Here is a 17,641-nt window from a genome sequence, read left to right on the forward strand (position 1 = left end):
TTCTATCATTCCAGACGGACAAAACTCAGCAGACATGCGATGTCGAAATGCTTGAGATCTAATATGAGAATACACGCTTGATCGTGGTGTCTGGATCCGTGGTATCGCGAAATTGAGCGATAATGGTCGACTCAACGGTAGTTGCAGTGCCACTCCTTCTCTGCCGGTCTTCAATTCACCCTTCTGCTCGTCGCCTCCTCCCCAGCTCCAGTCTGTTTTATTTCCAGCTTGCAAGATCCCCTGATTTCTCTCCTTGTCGTGTCTTAAATTGCCGAGACCGTCAACATGGCAAGTCCCGGGGGTCTGAACCCGCCGGAGGATGACATTGACGAGTACCCGGTGGAGCGGATCTTGGCTTCACGAACTATAGACCGAACATCTCAGTACCTTGTGAAATGGGAGGGCTACCCGGATGAAGAATGTACCTGGGAGCCTGAAGAGAACTTCGGCGAGGAGACCCTGGCTGAATGGCAATCCCAGAGGGCCAACGGTAACCACCCCAGCGAAGCCGAAGTCGCGGAAGTGGAGGCCAAGATGAAGGCACTTGAGGAACAGAAACTGGCCGGAGAGACAGATGATTCACGTTCTGAAGACAATACGGCCGCCAATGATGACAATCTGGAGTCTGCAATAGAGTCTACTAGCAGAAGAGTCACCCCGCCGCAAAAAGCACCCACAAGACGACATATGTCCTCGATAGGTTCAAACGAGCCGTCGGCGAAGCGACCCAGGTTACAGACAACTACACAAGCGACAGATCTGCAACTGCCTGAAAAGCTCAGTACGAATGCTCCGTTATCGCGCGTTCCGACGTTTGGATCCAGGAAAGGTTTTGCACACAGGATTCCCAAACAGGGCCCCCGCAAGACATCGTTGAATAACACCAAGAAAGACCATTTCGAGCTTGGTGACCGTTTCCACAATCTGAAGCACATGAACAATTACCAGAAGCGTCTTAGGCGTGAAGTCACTCCAGATATGTCGAAACTTGATCTCAGGGACCCCGGCGAATTTGATCTGCCAAAGAGGGTCATTGACGTTCAGCATCAAGACAAGAGATACGATGAGCGCGATGAATCGCCTCTTTTCGTGCCTGAGACACCTTCGGACCAGACAGGCGATGCTTTCGCTGAGAATGATATCCCTCAATCCGTTTCGGCACGCTCAGAGGAAGTCAACAGTCTGCAAGAAACAAGCGCGCTGCCGAGACTGATAACTGCACACGCCCGACAGAAACCCTCAGAGATCCGTACTCCACGACCAGCGTCCCCGACTGCGCCGCTCGAGACAGACCTACCACCCCCCCCAACACTGACGCATCGCTCCCGCAGCCCGCCTCACGATATTTCCAAGCCCAGACTACATGACCCTACGCGGACGCAATTCCCTAGCTCTGCTTATTCTGCTGTACCAAGGCGGGAAGAGATCATCCCCTCTCATAAGCCAGCCTCTCAACAAGTCGCGGAAGATGAGTCTGTGGCTACGGAAGTCGCACCTCTTTCCACCGAATCTCATCCTCATAGTTCGGCTTCCGAGATAAAACCACAGAGACCCGTCCTCGCCAGGGCTATTTCGCAACCAACCCCTTTCACTTCCAATATAGCATCGATGGCAAGACGAGAGAATGCCAAACCTCCAAGGCGGTATTCTGATGACGGAGAGAATCATGCTCGACCGTCATCTATTCCGTCTCGCGTACCGGGGGTACCAGTGCCCACTCCAACAACCGTGAGTGGACCTACTGGGAGACTAATCACTGCTAGAAATGGAAGGACTTGGTTCTGGGGAGAGTTGGTTGTTATTCTAAACTATGGCAAGCATTCCGTCGGGCACCTCAAGGTTCTCCATCTCCCAGGCTGGCTGGTTAGCAAATTCGCAAATCTCAAGCAGGGGCCTGATTTGGTGGTTCACTTTGAAGAAAAATGGGTCATGACAAAAGTCCAGTTCGCCTCTTTTGCATCCAATGTGAGTCTTTGCTTTCTAAGTGGTGACGAATCAGGACTACAATACTAACATGACAAACGCGAAGCTATCAAGTGAAATCGGCCTGGGTGCGATACAGCCATACGAAGACACGGCATCTGGCGCTGCAAGCTTGGCAGAGCACCTAGAGACGCACGATATTTGCGCTGTCTGGGAATTTCCAGGACCTGCCATCCCTGGCTTTGTGGTGGTTCTGTACTCATGTAAGGCACCTTCGTGGGGATTTCTCGGAGCGAGACCAGTGCCTGGGTTGGATTCTCGTCTCCATCTACTTGTCAAGAACAAGAAGCATGATGTACACCTGGGGGCCTGGCTACTGTCCCAGAAGGGAGATGTCAATGTCGAACCTGGAGCTCCGGCGCCGACTTCATCGACATCTATTCGTAGACTTCCTCCCCAAGAAGCCGGGGCACCGATATTGGGAGATTCGGGGGACTTGGTTGTGAACAAGACTGAAGAATCGCTCGGAACAACAGTTCGTCCCAGATCCCCGTATTTCGGTGCACGATCACCAAGATCACCTCGGACACCTAGAAGTCCGAGCCGCTATCGGCGCGACTCGTACGAACGGTTGGTTAACAACAGAGCTGACACAATGGCGGCAGGGTCCGCCCTGGTGTTTCCAGCAAACTTCAAGGACCTAGGATCTGGTCTGGGCGACCGCGACGACAGAAAGAAGCACATCTTCTATATTGCCTTTGCAAAGTCTCATCCCGCCGAAGCACGAGCGGTGGAGAACTGGCTTCTCAAACACGAGGTGAAGCAGCGAGCCATCTACCTTGACGAGGAGAAAGACGCCTGGTCAGAATTCAGGACGGAGCTTTCGTCGAAGCAGGGTATTGTGCTCTTCCGTCAAGGGACTTGGGTTTACTACACCATGAAGAACCTCGCCGCACACCTGTACCAGGGCATAACGTGCTTCAACGTCTCCTTCCCTGGAGACGAAGGGTATACCACGGACGGCGGCGAGGCTCTGGGCAGGATCTTCACGCGGGGCACAGTCCTGTTCATCACCGAGAGAAGCATGCTGGACAACCCTGCCGAAGTGCTGGTTGCGATGAAATGGTTCGAGAAGCGAGGGAGTGGTAAGGTGCAGACACACAAGATGGCACTCGTGCCGAACGCGAGGGAATGGGTTCTCGCACGCCTGGCCCAGTTAGCACGCGAGGCAAAACATCCCCCCTGTAATAAGGATAACGACGAGCAGCAAGCCAAGGCGACACAGGCGCAAGAGCAAGAGCACTATCTCGGTATGCTCGAGGTGCTGTATCGCCTCGACGCGCAGGCGCACGCGAACTTGGACGCAGCGGCCCAGGACGACCCGGACTGGTGGCTGCTCGCGGGCGACGAGCCGGGCGAGGAGCACAGTTTCCTGGTCTCGGTCCCTTGCGATCTCCCGGGCTACGACTACCACCACGACGACGACTACAACTACGTGGTGGGTTCGGACGGCGCCGCTGCCGCCGCTACTGCAGAGGAGTCCCCGATGGCTCCGGACCGGGTGCAGGCGCGCGACGAGCTGCTGGTGCAGTATTTCGTCGGATGGGCCGCGCTGCACGTCGAACACTACAAGAACTTTTACCTTGTCGACGACCACCAGACCAACGAAACGGTCAAGGACTCGTGCCACGTCTATTTCCGCAAGCCCGCAAAGTTTGTCGACATGATTGAAAAGTTGGAAAAGCAGGCCGCTTCGAGAAGGGGCTAGCTTGTTCACTTTTCCATGAGGTGAACCCAAACCCTCCCTTACAGACTGCGTCGGGCAGGGATTGGTTGTTTCTTACGACGCGAGTATCACAAGCGATAGGAGTCGGGCCTGAACAACTGAACGTTTAGAGTCAGAGCGTTAGAGAGTGTGAGCGTTGTGTGGTTTCATGCCTTCTCTCCTTCACTCGCTCCTTTTTTTTGACCCATGTATTTTACACGATGCCGCTATCCAGAGGGGAGATGGAAAAAAAAAAGGTCCATACCCTACCCAAAGTACCTTACCTAGGTGGCAAGGCAATACCTAATGCGAATGGATGGCATCTGGGCACGAGACACTAACTAACGTGCATGGTTAAACCTCGAGCGTCTGTCTCCCTTCGATTCGCTCTTTAGGCAAAGTCGGTACCGCAGGTGTAAGAATCTTATAGGCTTTCCCCGTCTACTCCGTACAGGCCAGCTAGTAAACTTAGCCCGACGGTTCGAGAGTTTCGAGCGCTGTGGACGTGGTATTTTATCATCATAACATTCGTAAAGATTATAAGAAAAAAAAAAAATAAAAGACGCGGCAGACACAGTATACACTATCATAAAGGAGTGGTGGGTGCTGCTCATGCCGAGAGAAAGAGAGGGAGTTTTTTCTCGACTCAATCTCGTTCTTCCTCTAATTGATACTGGTCGCTCCTTTCGATTAACGACTTGTAATAATCCACCAAGACCTCGGGCTTGGGTACGATGCGCCATTCCATTCTAGTGAGAAACTCCAGTTCCAGCAGGGCCAACTCTTTCATGCTCACTCCGCCCACCCGCGCATACGTCTTGTTGGTCCAGAACGAATCACTCAGCCCTTTGCTCGCCACCGTGGCGCTTGTGATGAGGAACCGATGCACCGTCAGACTGCTGATCGTGAACGCCGGGTACAAGGCACACAGCCGGTCGATGTAGTACACCACGCTGAGCAAGATGGGAGGAGATAGCGTCGCGTGTGTCGTCAGACGCTGGAGGTAGTCCAGGACGGAGATGCCTGGCGGCGCGCGTGAGTGGAACCGCGTGAGTTGTCCGTCGCGCAAGGGGATGGCGTCGTTGTACCGGATCAATTCCATCAGCATCGACGATATCAGGACGACAAGATCGCGCGTGTTGCAGTTCTCGTAGAGAAGAGGCATCATCCGTGCTGGAGGGGCATCGGGGCGGTGTTTCTTCACCGGTGAATGAGAGTCCGTGGGGGCCGGCACATCACCGTTGGCAGTGGCAGGAGGGCTTTGAGCAGCAGGCCCCTCGGCGGACCGCTTGCCCTGGGACAGTGCGCCTTGCGCGGGCGTGCCGCTTGGTTTGGGGAGAGAGGCAGGGTCTGGTGGACGAGTCGCAGCGGGCCATTGTGCAGCGGCTCGATCCCGGCCTGAGGCTCGAGACTTCAGTTCTTCCTTTTCTGAGAGTTGCAAGTCTGCTATCGTGGGCGTGGGAACATGCGTGCTCCGTGGCGAGGGCGCCTTGGGCTCCGGCGGGGAGTATTGGGTTCCCGCGTCCACCATTTTGACACGCTGGGGTGGAGGAGCGCCGTAATTGTCAAGAGATCTCGAGCTGGCGTACCGACGAGGCTTGTAGGAGGTCTCGGGAGGGGTGAGACGGGGCTTTCGAGACGAGGCAGAGGCAGAGGCAGACTTTGCAGCATAGGAAGATTGCTCATACTGCGCCGCATGCCGCGGGGAGAAGGCTGCAGGGTCGTGATGGCACGCTGCGAGAGAAGGCGACGGAGAGGTCGCTAGCATGGTTTATGTCGAAGCTGAAGCTGCAAGCCAGTACTTGGGCATGTCAAGATGTCGTGAAGCGCGAGCCAGCGAAAAGGCCTTCATCGCATGGAAGAACTACAGCCAAAGCGCACGCCGGAAGAGCGAGCCGGCGACGAAGACACGACGGATGCAATGCTGCAAGCAGAAGAGTCGTAGTCGATTGAATAAGGTGGTCAATGCGAAGAAGGCCTGTTGTGTTAGCCGGGTTGTCCAGAGGTTGAGGCTGTCAGTTGCACCAGTCGAGAATGTGAGAGCAAGAATGGGACGAGGTCAAATATCGATCGGCACACAGACCGAGCCGCGTGCTCAAATGCGCGGCAGAGATTCGCCTATCGCCAGACATCTCGGCCCTGCACCGCAGCGAACCAATAATTGCCTTTTTGATGACTACTGGAGCAGCAGTTGGCTGTGTGGACGAGGACGGCGAGGCTGGAATAGAGGACATAGCTCATAGCTCATAGCTACCTAAGGTAGGTTACCTTCATACCTAAGGTCCCTGCCTATAGCAGAACCTCTAGGAGGTAAGCAGGGCTCCCGTACGAGTCCTCGCAGCTCTAAATTGTAGGGAGCCTCGTCTCGCATTCTGGGGGCCTGGTGAGCCTCAACGCGGGGCTCTCTAGGCGCTCCAAGGTACCTGGATCGGTGCCCTGCGATGCCCCGAGACGCCCCCAAGACGCCCCCAAGACGCCACTACGCAGCCTCGTCAGCCTCGCCCAGGGAGCCCTATACGGAGTAACTCGCTTCTCTTCCTCCCATTTTCCTCCACTCTGCTATGCCTTACGTACTCCTACTCCGTCCATTAATCACCTAACGCCATTACTTGCTCACATACTCTAATACACCCCCATTGCACCATGTCTCGACCCATCGTTGCTGCATGATCTCTGCTTCGCATGGCCTTCTCCTCGCAGGGCGCAACGACCATGTTGCAGCCTCTTACCGATCTGCACGCTGCCACCGACCCTGCAGCCGTGTCGCAGGTGTTGAAGAAGATCAAATATGAGCTCAGCGGCCATTCCTCGCGCAAGGCCGACTTTGTTCACAACGGCCTCATCCATCTGCTCGACAAGTCCTTGGCCGGCCTGGTCGTAACTCCACGCACCGATGAAAATGAGCTGACCTTGACTCATACCGCCCAGGTGCTGTGTGTCATTGCTCACGGTACGGAAAATTACACTGGTCACAAATGCTGGCACTAACAACTTTGTGCAGAAGGCCCTTCCTTCGTGCAGCCCATTCTTGAGACAGACATCTTGCAGAGTCTCCTCAGATGCCTTCTTCAACCTCTCGCGTCCAAAACTGTTCTTACCATCCTAAGATGTCTCAACGCCGTCGCCGAAAACATGCCTCCTTCGAGCCCGGGTCAATGGCCGCAAGATGGCAGACTGGCAGATTTGTTGTATTCGAAACAATACATCCAAAGCACCACGAGAGTTGTTGGGATTGCTGGAGAAACACTTGCCTCGCAACAGGCATGTGATGCAATGCTCGCCCTGCTCGCCAAAACCCTGTCATCTGAGCAACATAAACGAGCCCTGGTCGATAATGGTATGCTGACCATCTTGGCTGCGCGTCTGGCATCGTTTGTGGTTTCCGAGGGCCTGGTTCCCCCCGACACCGAGGCCTTGGACAGCGACAATGGCGACGTTTCCATTCTTCCCGATCCTGCACCGTCCTTCGCCCACCTCTCTCCCGTGCTGGAGACTATTTGCCTCTTCATCGAGCGGTCTTCAGATCGTGCAGCAACTTTCCTGACCGACCCTTCCATCAAGGCCGTCTTTCCAGATATCAAGGACGATTTTGCCCCATCTGATATCCGACGAGCTCCATCGGGGGCTGCTTATTTCTCGGGGGGCGCCGTGCCTCGTTCACGCCCGCAAGGCCCCTTTGATGCTCTTCTACCCTTGACCCTGGTACTCGAGAAATCGAATTCACCCTTTCCGCCCCTACCACCCCTGGGGTCTACTGCCGCCATCCCAAAACGTCGAGCATCATTCCACCCAGCTACCCCTACTTTCCAGCAGCCTAGTCCGGAGCAGGATCCAGATGACCTCGAGGAGAGCTCGGTAATTTCCTGGCTCCTATATATGGTTCGTGCTTCAAAAGGGAAGAGGCGCATGCTCGCGGCAAAACTGCTTGTCAATCTGTACAGTCTGAATTTTGTGAAGAAGGAACGAGGGACGTCATTTGCTTCTTTGCTGGTGCCGATTCTCACGCGAATGCTCGAGGTCGATGTGCTCAAGTCGGACTCCCTGCAGCAAGGTAGTGGAGTTTATCTCGGAAATGGTTTGCATTATGCAAAGGAGGTACCTGCTGTCCTTGCAGTGCTGATCATGGACGATCCCGCCATGCAAACGGTGGCCGTGGAAGGCCGTGCTATTGTAAACCTGTCGACAGGTCTCAAGTCAACTTTTGAGGGCCCATCCGGACGGAAACAAAAGCCGTGGCAACCTCGCAAAGCCCACGGATCTCACGCAGATGTCTCGATACCTGCGGCGAAGCTCGGAGGCCCTGCTCCAAGTCCGGCGGTCAGGAGGGAAATGGAGTATCGCAAAGGGTGCCTACAAGCATTGGCGGCGATTGCTCCGTTTGACGACGATTACCGCAGAGCGATTTGTGACCAAGGGGTGCTGCATTATCTCGTCCTGTCTCTGGAACTATATCAGATCGAAAACATCGACGATCCCGAGATGGAGATCACCGGCAACTCTGCCCCTGTCATTATGGCGGCTTGTGGTATAGTACGAGTGCTGACGCGGTCAGTTAAAGCCCTGAGGACCAAAATAATTGAGGCAGAAGTCACGAAACCAATTATCAAGCTCATGAATTCGACAAACCCCGAGGTAAGAATTGCCGCAACCCAGGTACTCGCCAACCTGGCAATTGATTTCAGTCCGGTCAAAGAAAGCGTGGGAGATCCGAATGTGGTCAAGAAGCTGTGTGAACAAGCACATTCTGCCAATGCTCGGCTTCGTTTTGAATCGCTATGGGCTCTGAAACAACTGGTTTGCAACTCCAGCAGGAAGCTGAAGCAAGATGTGGTTGATGAACTTGGTCCCAGCTGGATCAAACTCTTGATCAAGACTAACCCTGGCGACATTCCTGAGGGTGAAGTGATTGGCTTGGTTGAGCGAGATTATCCTCCTCTCTCAGGCTACCAACGGGCATCTTCTGGCACCGAAAAAACCAACGATATAGTAATGAGCGGAGGATTTGGCGACAGCCGCCGACTCCCTCCCGGAAGGTCCGTTGGCGATGCAGGCCTCGACCAAACCGGATTTGATATGCGACATACTCCAGAGGATGACACGGAGATACAAGCCCAAGTCTTGGATCTGCTCCGCAACTTGTTCTGCGGCGACAATGCTTCGGAGCTCGTCAAGTACATCTTTGATGAATGGGGCCAGGACGAATTTTTCCGCATTATGCTCGATCGACTTCGTCCGCGCACACTCGCGGGTCCAACACGCAAGGAAAATTCCTCGACGCCTGCACCGACCACGATTGTCATCAAAGTGCTTTACATTCTTGCTCACATTGGTGCCTGCGAGACCAAATGGCGCAACCTCATCACCAGCCAACAGGCTCTGATGAAGCAGGTCCTCTCTTTCTCTGGGCATGAGGATCGCGAAATTCGTGCCCAAGTCTGCTGGATCTCCATCAACCTGACGTATGAAGATGACATGAGTGAACGTGCCGCATGCAGGCAGCGCGCGCAGGATTTACAACGGTATGGGTACGTGACACACATGAGAAAGCTGGAGGACGACGCAGACATCAATGTCAGAGAACGGGCCAAGACCGCTTTGCACTTGCTGAGTAAGTTGCTGTTGCCGTGAAGCGTTTGAAGTGGTGGAAGTTTTGAAGCGTTCAAGCAATTGGAGGAGATGTTGTCCACCCGACACATATCTCATGTACCTACGTATGTAGGTAATGGTTCATGATCATGTATTCTTGGCGTCCTGAGCAATGCTGTACAATGAAGTCCCCGTGGAAAATCGGCTTTTTGACAGCCGGTATCTGGCAGCTGGTACCTTGAGATGGATGTATGAACCCTGTGCCTGCAAAAAAAAGGGCTGGCGAAGGAGGGGGGTTCCCAGAAGCCCGTTGTCTGTTTCCTGGGTATCAGAACGTCGGCTGCCCAAACTCCCTACACAGACCTCGCTCACCTACCCAGTTCCGACCTGGGCCGTTGGATTCGGCAATATGTGCCGATGAGTGAATGAATTGGATGAATGCCGCTTGGACGCTCGACTGGAAACGACCCAAACTTATCAGGTATGTACAAGATGAGCGTGTGGATCCAACAGTGTGCGAGGTGCACCATGTGATGTGCGAGGTAGGTATGTACATATGCATTGTGGTACGTATTTCTACGGAGAATGAGATAATGACATGATCTTCGTTGCGCGCACTCTTTTCTCCCTCTTGTTATTTTGTTCCCCCCTTCCCTGCCCTTGGTTCACGTCACGGCTCTGATTCGCGGCACCACCCAGGCAAAATGCCATCTCTCGCGGTCGCCCATGACGGGTAACTCTAGCTTGATCTTTGCGGGGTCAATGGTGCCCCGGCCGTCCTTGAGAGCTTTCGTCAAGGCGCTGAGGGCGATGCCCGTGCCGATGCACGACTTCATGCTGTTTTTGACGTCCCGTGTCCATTCGTGCTCGACCACTTGGGCTTCCTGCTGCGGCTGCGGTGCCGGTGGGCTCTTAACATCCATACCCGTATCCGTACCCTTGTCCCTGTCCCTTTGTTGTGAGGGGCGCAACGGGTCCAGATGCCATGAGTTCTTGAGGACTTCTTCCCACGCTCGTCTCGAGATCTGGTTCATCGCGGCGGCCTGCTCGAGAATTTCCTCGTCGCTGAGCCCGTCCAGCGACGAGGCTTGCCGGGCGACGTCGTCGGTGATGGGCTGCGGGATGGACAGGTGTCGGAACGGCCGCATACGTACTTCGTACCGTAGAGTGTCTGAGGAGTAAGGGAACGCGGGTTTCGCAAGTAACTTTTGCCGATCGAGGATGACAAACACCCGGTGGAGAGACTTTGCGAGAGAGTCAGTGGCTTTGAGCCAAGTGAACAGTCTGTAGAGGTGGCGCAGGGTTTTTTGAATCGTCTCTTGCTGGCGCTGGCGATTGTGCTGTTGCTGTTGCTGTTGCCGTTGGCGATGCTGCGATGGTCTGGCGGTTGTCGACAAAGATGACGAGACAAAGTGGCTGATTCGTTCCAGGTGGGACATGTGTGTAGTGCATAAAAACGACAAGTACCAGTACATGAGCTTGAACTCGTGCGGAGCGTAAATGGATAGTTCAAAACCCATCTGCACGATGGTGCGGAGCTGGATGAGTTTGTAGTGGTATACCCAGCTGCTGAGGCTGAAGGAGAACGTGGGTTGGTCGTCACCAGACTCGGCATACGGTATGGCTTGTTCGTCGAAGGTGGTCTGGATCAGGCCGTCGAGATCCTCGGCCTCGAGTTGGATTTGGTCCCATTCCAGCACGGCGTGGCACATGGTGCGGCGCACGCGCGGGCGGTTGAGACAGAACGCGCGAAAGAGGTTCAGATAGGACTCGGCCGTGCGTTCGACAAACATGTCGAATTGGGTCTTGGTGTCGAATTGTTCATCGGTGAATATCTCACTGGGAGTACTGCAGGTAAGAGGGTGGACGGGAAAGACAAGCGTGCGCATGTCTTGCAGAACGAACTCCTTGGACGTCGAGTGACCCAGTACAGAGTTGTCCAGGTATAAGAACGCCTGAACTAGGGAACGCACGTAAACGGCGGGCTGGTTCTCTTGCGTCATAAAGTGGTGGTATGCGACAAGAAGGTCGGCGCTGAATGAGATGTCGAGGAGATGAAATGCGGCGGAAATATCGCTTACCAGCTGGCGGAAGAAGGGAAACGATATGGCACGAGCAATGGCGACCATGGGACGCGGAGGGACGCTACTGGCGAGTTTACGCTGGGTTTTTGGTGTGAATGCTTCAGCGGTAACCGGGCGGCCGAGGTCGGTGGTGGCTTCGATCTCGTTGAGAAGGGAGATGCATCTGTTGATATGACTAGCTGTTGGACGCTCGGAGGTCGATGACTCCTGGAAGAGTCCGAGAAAGGAGCTCCTGGCCCGTATTCGGACCAATAACGCCTTTCTCATATCGCCGTCGAGGTCGCTTTGTTTCAAGAAGAGTTCGGCTCCTTGTAACTCGCTCAAGATCTCGTCCGTTTGAAATATGTGAAGTAATGGTGTGTTGAATATCTGGGTCGCAAAGTCCTCTTCCTGACATCTTGTCAGTGCTGCCACATAACCCAGGTGCTTCGTCGGCGGCAATCTACCTCGTAGTAATGCGAATTCATGACCATCTCCAGAACAAGATCACAAGCCTTGATCATCCCAAGACAAAACGGCCGCAAGACATTTTCGAGCAAGGAAGATGAAGGGGCCGCTGAGGATCCTTCGGGGAAGAACCGGGCATCCGTGAGTCGTTTTGGTTCAGGCCACAACAGGCGCTCGATATGTAACGAGGTGAAGAGTGTCTGAGACAAGGGATGGCCTTTGTGCCAGGCAACCTACAGCATCTAAGACACCCTGGTACGGGATACGCTCGAGGGGGCGGCCTACCTCGCGACAGAATAGCTCGTCCATCAGCCATATGATCTCTTCAGGAGAATGTGTCGTTGAAAAGTCGTACTCGGCTTCACTGTCTGGGTCGAAGGCGACAGAGCCACTGTCCATCTTCGGGTCTCCAATCTGTGTTCGACAATGAGCTGAAAAAGTCGTGCTTAGCAGGCCCCGTGGTCCTTACCTCCAAGGCGCTGACGGCCTCAAACAGGGTGAAATGCTCATCTTTGACGAGCCCGCCTGGTCGGAGTGCTATGACTCGTTAGAAAGCGATCGAGGCGAGGTGAGACCCAACGAACTTGACACAGCCTGGCGGAATTGTCTCGTTATATCATTGACCTGGACATTCGGGTGTACGATCTGCGGTTGGACCATGGCCTTGTGCTGTCCCTGGCTGGCCTCCTTGAAGGGTTTGTTTCTTGTCGAAGTTTACGAATGCAAAGAAGAGAAGATGTACCCCGTGGCGGGGACGAGGTCGAGAAGTTTGTCTAGTCCGCTGTCGTGGCTTTGCGTTCCTTGCAGCAGGCTCGACAACTTCACGATGGCAGCCACGAAGAAACCACCTCGCAGCACAATTAATGCACGTCTACACGTCTATTCGAAAAGTCACGAATACCAAGTCAGAAATTCAGTTGTTCCACGAAATTTGATGCATCGTGCGCCTTCCGGGCTCGCAATCCAGTATTTTGCAATCAAGTCCTTTTCCTTCTGTTATGTACAGGTTTTGTAGAATCGACTTCCTGGCCTCTTCCTCCCTGCCGTGTACTCTTCTAGCGCATCGTCGTGACTTATTTGGACTCGCTTGTAGCGTGCTCGGCCATGGCATCAGCATTGGCAGCTCCCAGGCTCTGGTTGTCTCCTTGTTTTCCACCCTGTCCCCTGCGGTCAGTCTTACATCCCCGAGACAGCTAGTGAAATACAACTGACCTGCCACTTTGCAAATCTCAAATCCATCTCTCCTCTTCTCTCGGCCTGTAATCTCGGTCCTTCCTTCAGGGATCTTCGGACGACTCGGGCAGCAATTGCGAGGTATCGGTTGTAGCTGGGAGGGTTAGTACTGCGTGCGAACGGAGATCACGGAGCGAGCATACGTAAGACCTGCAGCTTTCCAAGCGAAGGCCATTTTGACGACAGAAGTTTGTATGATGTCCTGGATATACTGACTTGCTTGACACTACGCAAAGCTTCAAGCTGCAACTCTCGGGAAAGCTTTCAGGACGCCAAGCCGCAGCTCCGATAATTTGCCGATCGACAGTTCTTAAAGCGGCATCATAAATGCAGCCTCGTCCACGGAGCGCAAGGCTGTCGATATACGTCGGGGTCAAGCACGGTGAACAACTACCTACTGACCACTCTTCTGATCACCCATTACACACATCGGGGAGATATCTCGTGGTGACTTCAGATCAATCGCAAAGTAAGATGACAACGCTAGCGTCTTTCTTCATAGCACCAACACGAGTCTATTTAAACCGGAAGAATGTCGGAGTCACCTGGTTTTGGCCATTAGAACTTGTAGAGCGAGCAGGTAGATGTTCAAATTCTTCCAGTATTGAGTAGAAATCATAATATCCCCACTATTCAGTTGAGGTCCAGTCACGCCGCGCTTGCTACCATGCCGCTAATATGCAATGATGTTCAAGGCTGCAAAGAATTCCGTTGTCCTCCATCAGAGGTCTCGCAGAATGGCTACCGACTCGTCCAGACGATTGAGCTCGGTTAGAAACCAGCCTTCCTTCTGCTGCCACGAATACAAAAGTTCAAGCTCTGCATCTGGGAGTAGATCTTGGATGTTCCCTTCCACATCGGTTCGTTCGACCTTGCTTAGAGTAGAGGCAAGTTTTTCTCGCTCGAGATGCATACGTTGGTAGAGCCTCGACATGGTTTTGTATATCTTTCCCAACAAGGCTTTCCGGACACGCTCAGCGTCGTAGAACCAGAGAAAGAGCGTCCGGTTGGGTTGTCGTTGTGGATCTCTGGGAACCTCCTGCAACTCAAGGAATCCCGTAACCTGAAGCTGTGACAAACACTGTCGAAGGTCTTTGGCCCCCAACAGGCCCAGTTCCTGGAGAGTCTTCTCATCGAGCTTGCCTTTGTCGTTGAGCATGCGAACGATCCTCAAGGCCGGTGGATCTACTCTTTCGCCCATCAAGCGCATCAACTCTTCTTCGAGCAGGTGATCAATTAGGTCTTTCTTGTTCACAAGCCAAGAGCCACTGACATCTTGCGTAAGGAAAGGAAAGGGACCTTCTGCAAGAATGCCTAATTGTTGGTCGATGAAGGGGTCATGTCTTGTGCCATTGGGGCGACGATGATGATAGCCATTTACAAGGTGGCCGTTGTAGGAAGAGCTCTGTTCAATTTCGAGCTCGCCCGAGCCGTTCGATAATTTCGAGAGTTGAGCGTCAATCAAGGAGACGTCGAGTCGCTGCACGGCGTCATTTCTCTCGTCGATTGATCGAACCTTGAACGGGCTTGAATTCAGCTCGACCTGTGCGCAAGCTGCTTTGGCGATGTGGGCAGGGGTTTTGCCGAAGATTTTCCCTGCTGTTGAGGCTATTCTTTCATTGCGAACCGAAGAGACAACGTTCGAGTAGTCGACACAGAGTAGAGTTGTGACCTGGTGCCGTTAGTCAAGACAAACGAAGCATACGAATAAAAACCTACACTCTGCTGCTGACTTGACTGAAGCTCGCGGAGAACGCTCGATGCAGATATGGTCGGATCAAGCAGTTGCTCTAGGTCGACATTCACCTTCTCATCAATGACTGGTTGAGCTTTCTTTGTTTTACTGGAAGGTAGCAAGCCTCTGCTTTCAAGATGACGCTCAAGTTCTCGACGAGCATCGAAGACTGATTGAAAATGAGCGTCACGCAGGCCGACAATGTACTTTTCGTCGATCAAGAGCCTAAGCACCTTTCTGAAACGGCTGCGAGTGGAGTCAAGATCCTGTGATTTGTGGCCATCTGAACTTCCGTTCGTTTGGGGTTCGTGGTCCTCGGATCTGTTGAAGTCTTTGTCGGCGCAGATCGTGTCCTCGAGCTCTTGTGCCGTGGCGAATCCAAGAGCTGCAAGGTGTTCTACAACAACAGCAGCGGCTGGCCCAAACTTGCGCTGGGCACCCGCGGCCAAATTTCCCGTGCGCAGAAGATTGTAGGCATTGTGAGTGTTGGCTTGATAGGTCGAAAGGCCATCGGGACTGGTGTGATGGTACACAAGACGAAGTTGGATCAGGGTTGCCAGCCCCGTCTTGACTTGGCGCAATGGCAGGCGACATTTCTGAGCCACTTGGGTTGACGAAAGGCGTCCAAGCTGGATGAGTTGCTGGAAGATTTGCTGTGCAAGCAGTTAGCTAGGTGTGCAAGCGTCGAGGTCAGGATCCTGACAGCAAGAAAGTCGCCATAGACATCTTTGACAATCAGACAGCACAGCCTGGAGAATTCCTGCAGAATGTTTAGTCAGGCAGAGCATGGAAAGGCCGAAAGTCGGTTGCTACCTCCATGGCTGTCCCGCCGGTGGTGTCACGTGGCGGCGCAGGACGGTGTGGTGGTTGTGCGCGGGAAGCCCAAAACCGGCAGAGAGATGTAAATCACAGCATGCTGCGGGCTTTGGCAGACAGGGTGGCTTCGTCTGGGCGGTTTTGAGACACGAATCTGCCGGATTTGGGTGCGTCGCTGGCGAGACAGGAAGAGTGCAGAGTAGAAAAGTGCTTGAGAAGAAGATGCTGTAGAAGTTTGAAGATGGAGTCGCAGCGGGTCTTCGGGTCTTGGCAGCGGCAGCCAATCAGCGGCAGGCAGATTCAAGCTCGTTCTCAATTCATGCGAGCATTATTGAAGCTCCTGGTGAGTTGCATCTTTCCGACATCAATCACCTCTATTCATCCTGCTACACAATGGCTTCTCCGGCTTCGCTAGGCTCCAGGGCCTTGCGAGCTAGCCGTCGTCAGTTTCCCGTCCCCGTTCTGCAACGAAGAGGTCTGGCTGCAGCAGCTTCCGGAAGCTTTGGCTATGAGACTGGTGAGGCCAACGGAGTCAAATATGCGAGCAGAGACTTGCCGGGTCCGACAACGACATTGACCGTTGTCGCCAAAGCTGGCACTCGATACCAGCCGCTCCCTGGCCTCACCGATGCCCTCGAGAAATTTGCCTTCAAGGTGGGTGCTTGCAATTCATGAAGTGCAACAACAAGATCTGACTCCAGCTGCAGTCGACTTCGAAACGGTCGGCCCTGCGAATCACTCGAGAGACGGAACTGCTGGGTGGTGAGACATCGGCATACCACTCTCGCGAGAATCTCGTCCTCCGAACCAAGTTCCTTCGAGACGACTTGCCCTATTTTACTGAGCTTTTGGGAGAGGTTATTTCGAAGACGCGATACACAAGTGGGTAGGGATGGGCCTGCATTGAGTACTTTCTCTGACAATTTCATAGCTCACGAGCTCGAGGAAGAGGTGTTCCATGTTATGAAGCTGGCGCAGAAGGGTCATCTTGCTAGTCCCTCGTCACTTGCGCTCAACTCAGCCTACGGCGTCGCTTTCCATCGGGGCCTGGGGGAACCACTGTATCCTACTTCTTCAACACCCATCACCAAGTATCTCGACGCCGAAACCATCTGGGAGTTCAGCGGTGCTGCGTATGCCAAGAACAACATCGCCGTGGTGGCCAACGGTGCCAGTCACTCCGAGCTCGGCAAGTGGGTGAAGGAGTTCTTTGGTGACATTTCGGAGGGATCTTCAAAGTTCAAGATTGAGAGCCAGCCATCGAAGTACTTTGGAGGTGAAGAAAGAATTGCCCACAGCTCTGGTAACGCCATGATTCTGGGTTTCCCCGGCTCGAGTTCGTTCACCACCGCCTCTTCCTACAAGCCGGAGCTGGCGGTCCTTGCGGCCCTCCTTGGAGGAGAGTCTTCGATCAAGTGGTCGCCAGGCTTCTCTCTGTTGTCCAAGGCTGCAAAGGACTTGCCAGGCGCCCAGGTCTCGACCCAGCACGAAGCCTGGTCCGACGCTGGCTTGCTCTACGTTACGATCAGCGGAAACGCCCAGCAAGTTGCCAAGGCAAGCAAAGAGGTGGTGGACGCAATCAAGAAGGTCGCCTCGGGTGAGATTGCGGAAGAAGATATTAAGAAGGCTACGGCGCTGGCCAAGTTCCGCGCTCTCGAAGCCGGCCAACTGACCCAACCTGGCCTCGAAGCCACCGGCACCGGTTTGATTTTGAGTGGCAAGCCTTTCCAGATTGATGAAATCGGTGCCGCAATCGACAAGGTCTCCTCGGACAAGGTCAAAGCTGTAAGTGTGGTCCGAACATCCCGCTCGTGACCCAAGTGCTAACTTGTCGCAGGCTGCAAAGAGTCTCCTGGACTCCAAGGCTTCCGTGTCGGCGGTGGGAGATTTGTTCGTTCTTCCCTTCGCCTCGGATATTGGCTTGACAGTCTAGCTTTGTTCCACTGAATAAACGAGTCAGCGAGCGATGAAAGATTGGCCGCTTCGAGCTGGGTTGATTGGGCTGTGAGGCGGCGGCGGCGGCGGTGGTGGTGTAAAACTTGTAAATATCCA

At 53.9% G+C, this 17,641-nt stretch overlaps 7 protein-coding genes across 7 annotated transcripts; 3 read left to right on the forward strand and 4 right to left on the reverse strand.

Moving 5' to 3' along the window:
• Window positions 1-285: 285 nt before the first annotated feature.
• PV08_09539 (uncharacterized protein) lies at window positions 286-3,691 on the forward strand (the record flags this gene model as incomplete). The annotated part of the gene is made up of 2 exons (XM_016383856.1): window positions 286-1,965; window positions 2,030-3,691. 2 exons carry the CDS (start codon window positions 286-288, stop codon window positions 3,689-3,691), a joined length of 3,342 nt encoding a protein of 1,113 aa, XP_016232479.1.
• A 643-nt stretch (window positions 3,692-4,334) lies between these two features.
• On the reverse strand, window positions 4,335-5,456 carry PV08_09540 (uncharacterized protein; the record flags this gene model as incomplete). The annotated part of the gene is made up of 1 exon (XM_016383857.1): window positions 4,335-5,456. One exon carries the CDS (start codon window positions 5,454-5,456, stop codon window positions 4,335-4,337), a length of 1,122 nt encoding a protein of 373 aa, XP_016232480.1.
• Window positions 5,457-6,370: 914 nt separating this feature from the next.
• Window positions 6,371-9,316, forward strand: PV08_09541 (uncharacterized protein; the record flags this gene model as incomplete). The annotated part of the gene is made up of 2 exons (XM_016383858.1): window positions 6,371-6,638; window positions 6,690-9,316. 2 exons carry the CDS (start codon window positions 6,371-6,373, stop codon window positions 9,314-9,316), a joined length of 2,895 nt encoding a protein of 964 aa, XP_016232481.1.
• Window positions 9,317-9,939: 623 nt separating this feature from the next.
• On the reverse strand, window positions 9,940-12,465 carry PV08_09542 (uncharacterized protein; the record flags this gene model as incomplete). The annotated part of the gene is made up of 5 exons (XM_016383859.1): window positions 9,940-11,748; window positions 11,805-12,038; window positions 12,091-12,219; window positions 12,275-12,342; window positions 12,390-12,465. The coding sequence occupies 5 exons, from the start codon at window positions 12,463-12,465 to the stop codon at window positions 9,940-9,942; spliced, it is 2,316 nt and encodes a 771-aa protein (XP_016232482.1).
• Window positions 12,466-12,878: 413 nt separating this feature from the next.
• PV08_09543 (uncharacterized protein) lies at window positions 12,879-13,213 on the reverse strand (the record flags this gene model as incomplete). Its single annotated transcript, XM_016383860.1, has 3 exons — window positions 12,879-12,962; window positions 13,018-13,132; window positions 13,182-13,213. The coding sequence occupies 3 exons, from the start codon at window positions 13,211-13,213 to the stop codon at window positions 12,879-12,881; spliced, it is 231 nt and encodes a 76-aa protein (XP_016232483.1).
• A 546-nt stretch (window positions 13,214-13,759) lies between these two features.
• On the reverse strand, window positions 13,760-15,592 carry PV08_09544 (uncharacterized protein; the record flags this gene model as incomplete). The annotated part of the gene is made up of 4 exons (XM_016383861.1): window positions 13,760-14,710; window positions 14,758-15,426; window positions 15,477-15,533; window positions 15,587-15,592. The coding sequence occupies 4 exons, from the start codon at window positions 15,590-15,592 to the stop codon at window positions 13,760-13,762; spliced, it is 1,683 nt and encodes a 560-aa protein (XP_016232484.1).
• Window positions 15,593-15,982: 390 nt separating this feature from the next.
• PV08_09545 (uncharacterized protein) lies at window positions 15,983-17,522 on the forward strand (the record flags this gene model as incomplete). The annotated part of the gene is made up of 4 exons (XM_016383862.1): window positions 15,983-16,243; window positions 16,297-16,471; window positions 16,521-17,374; window positions 17,427-17,522. The coding sequence occupies 4 exons, from the start codon at window positions 15,983-15,985 to the stop codon at window positions 17,520-17,522; spliced, it is 1,386 nt and encodes a 461-aa protein (XP_016232485.1).
• Window positions 17,523-17,641: the final 119 nt, after the last annotated feature.

Source organism: Exophiala spinifera, assembly GCF_000836115.1.
Source record: "Exophiala spinifera strain CBS 89968 unplaced genomic scaffold supercont1.7, whole genome shotgun sequence".
Classification (NCBI taxonomy): Eukaryota; Fungi; Ascomycota; class Eurotiomycetes; order Chaetothyriales; family Herpotrichiellaceae; genus Exophiala; species Exophiala spinifera.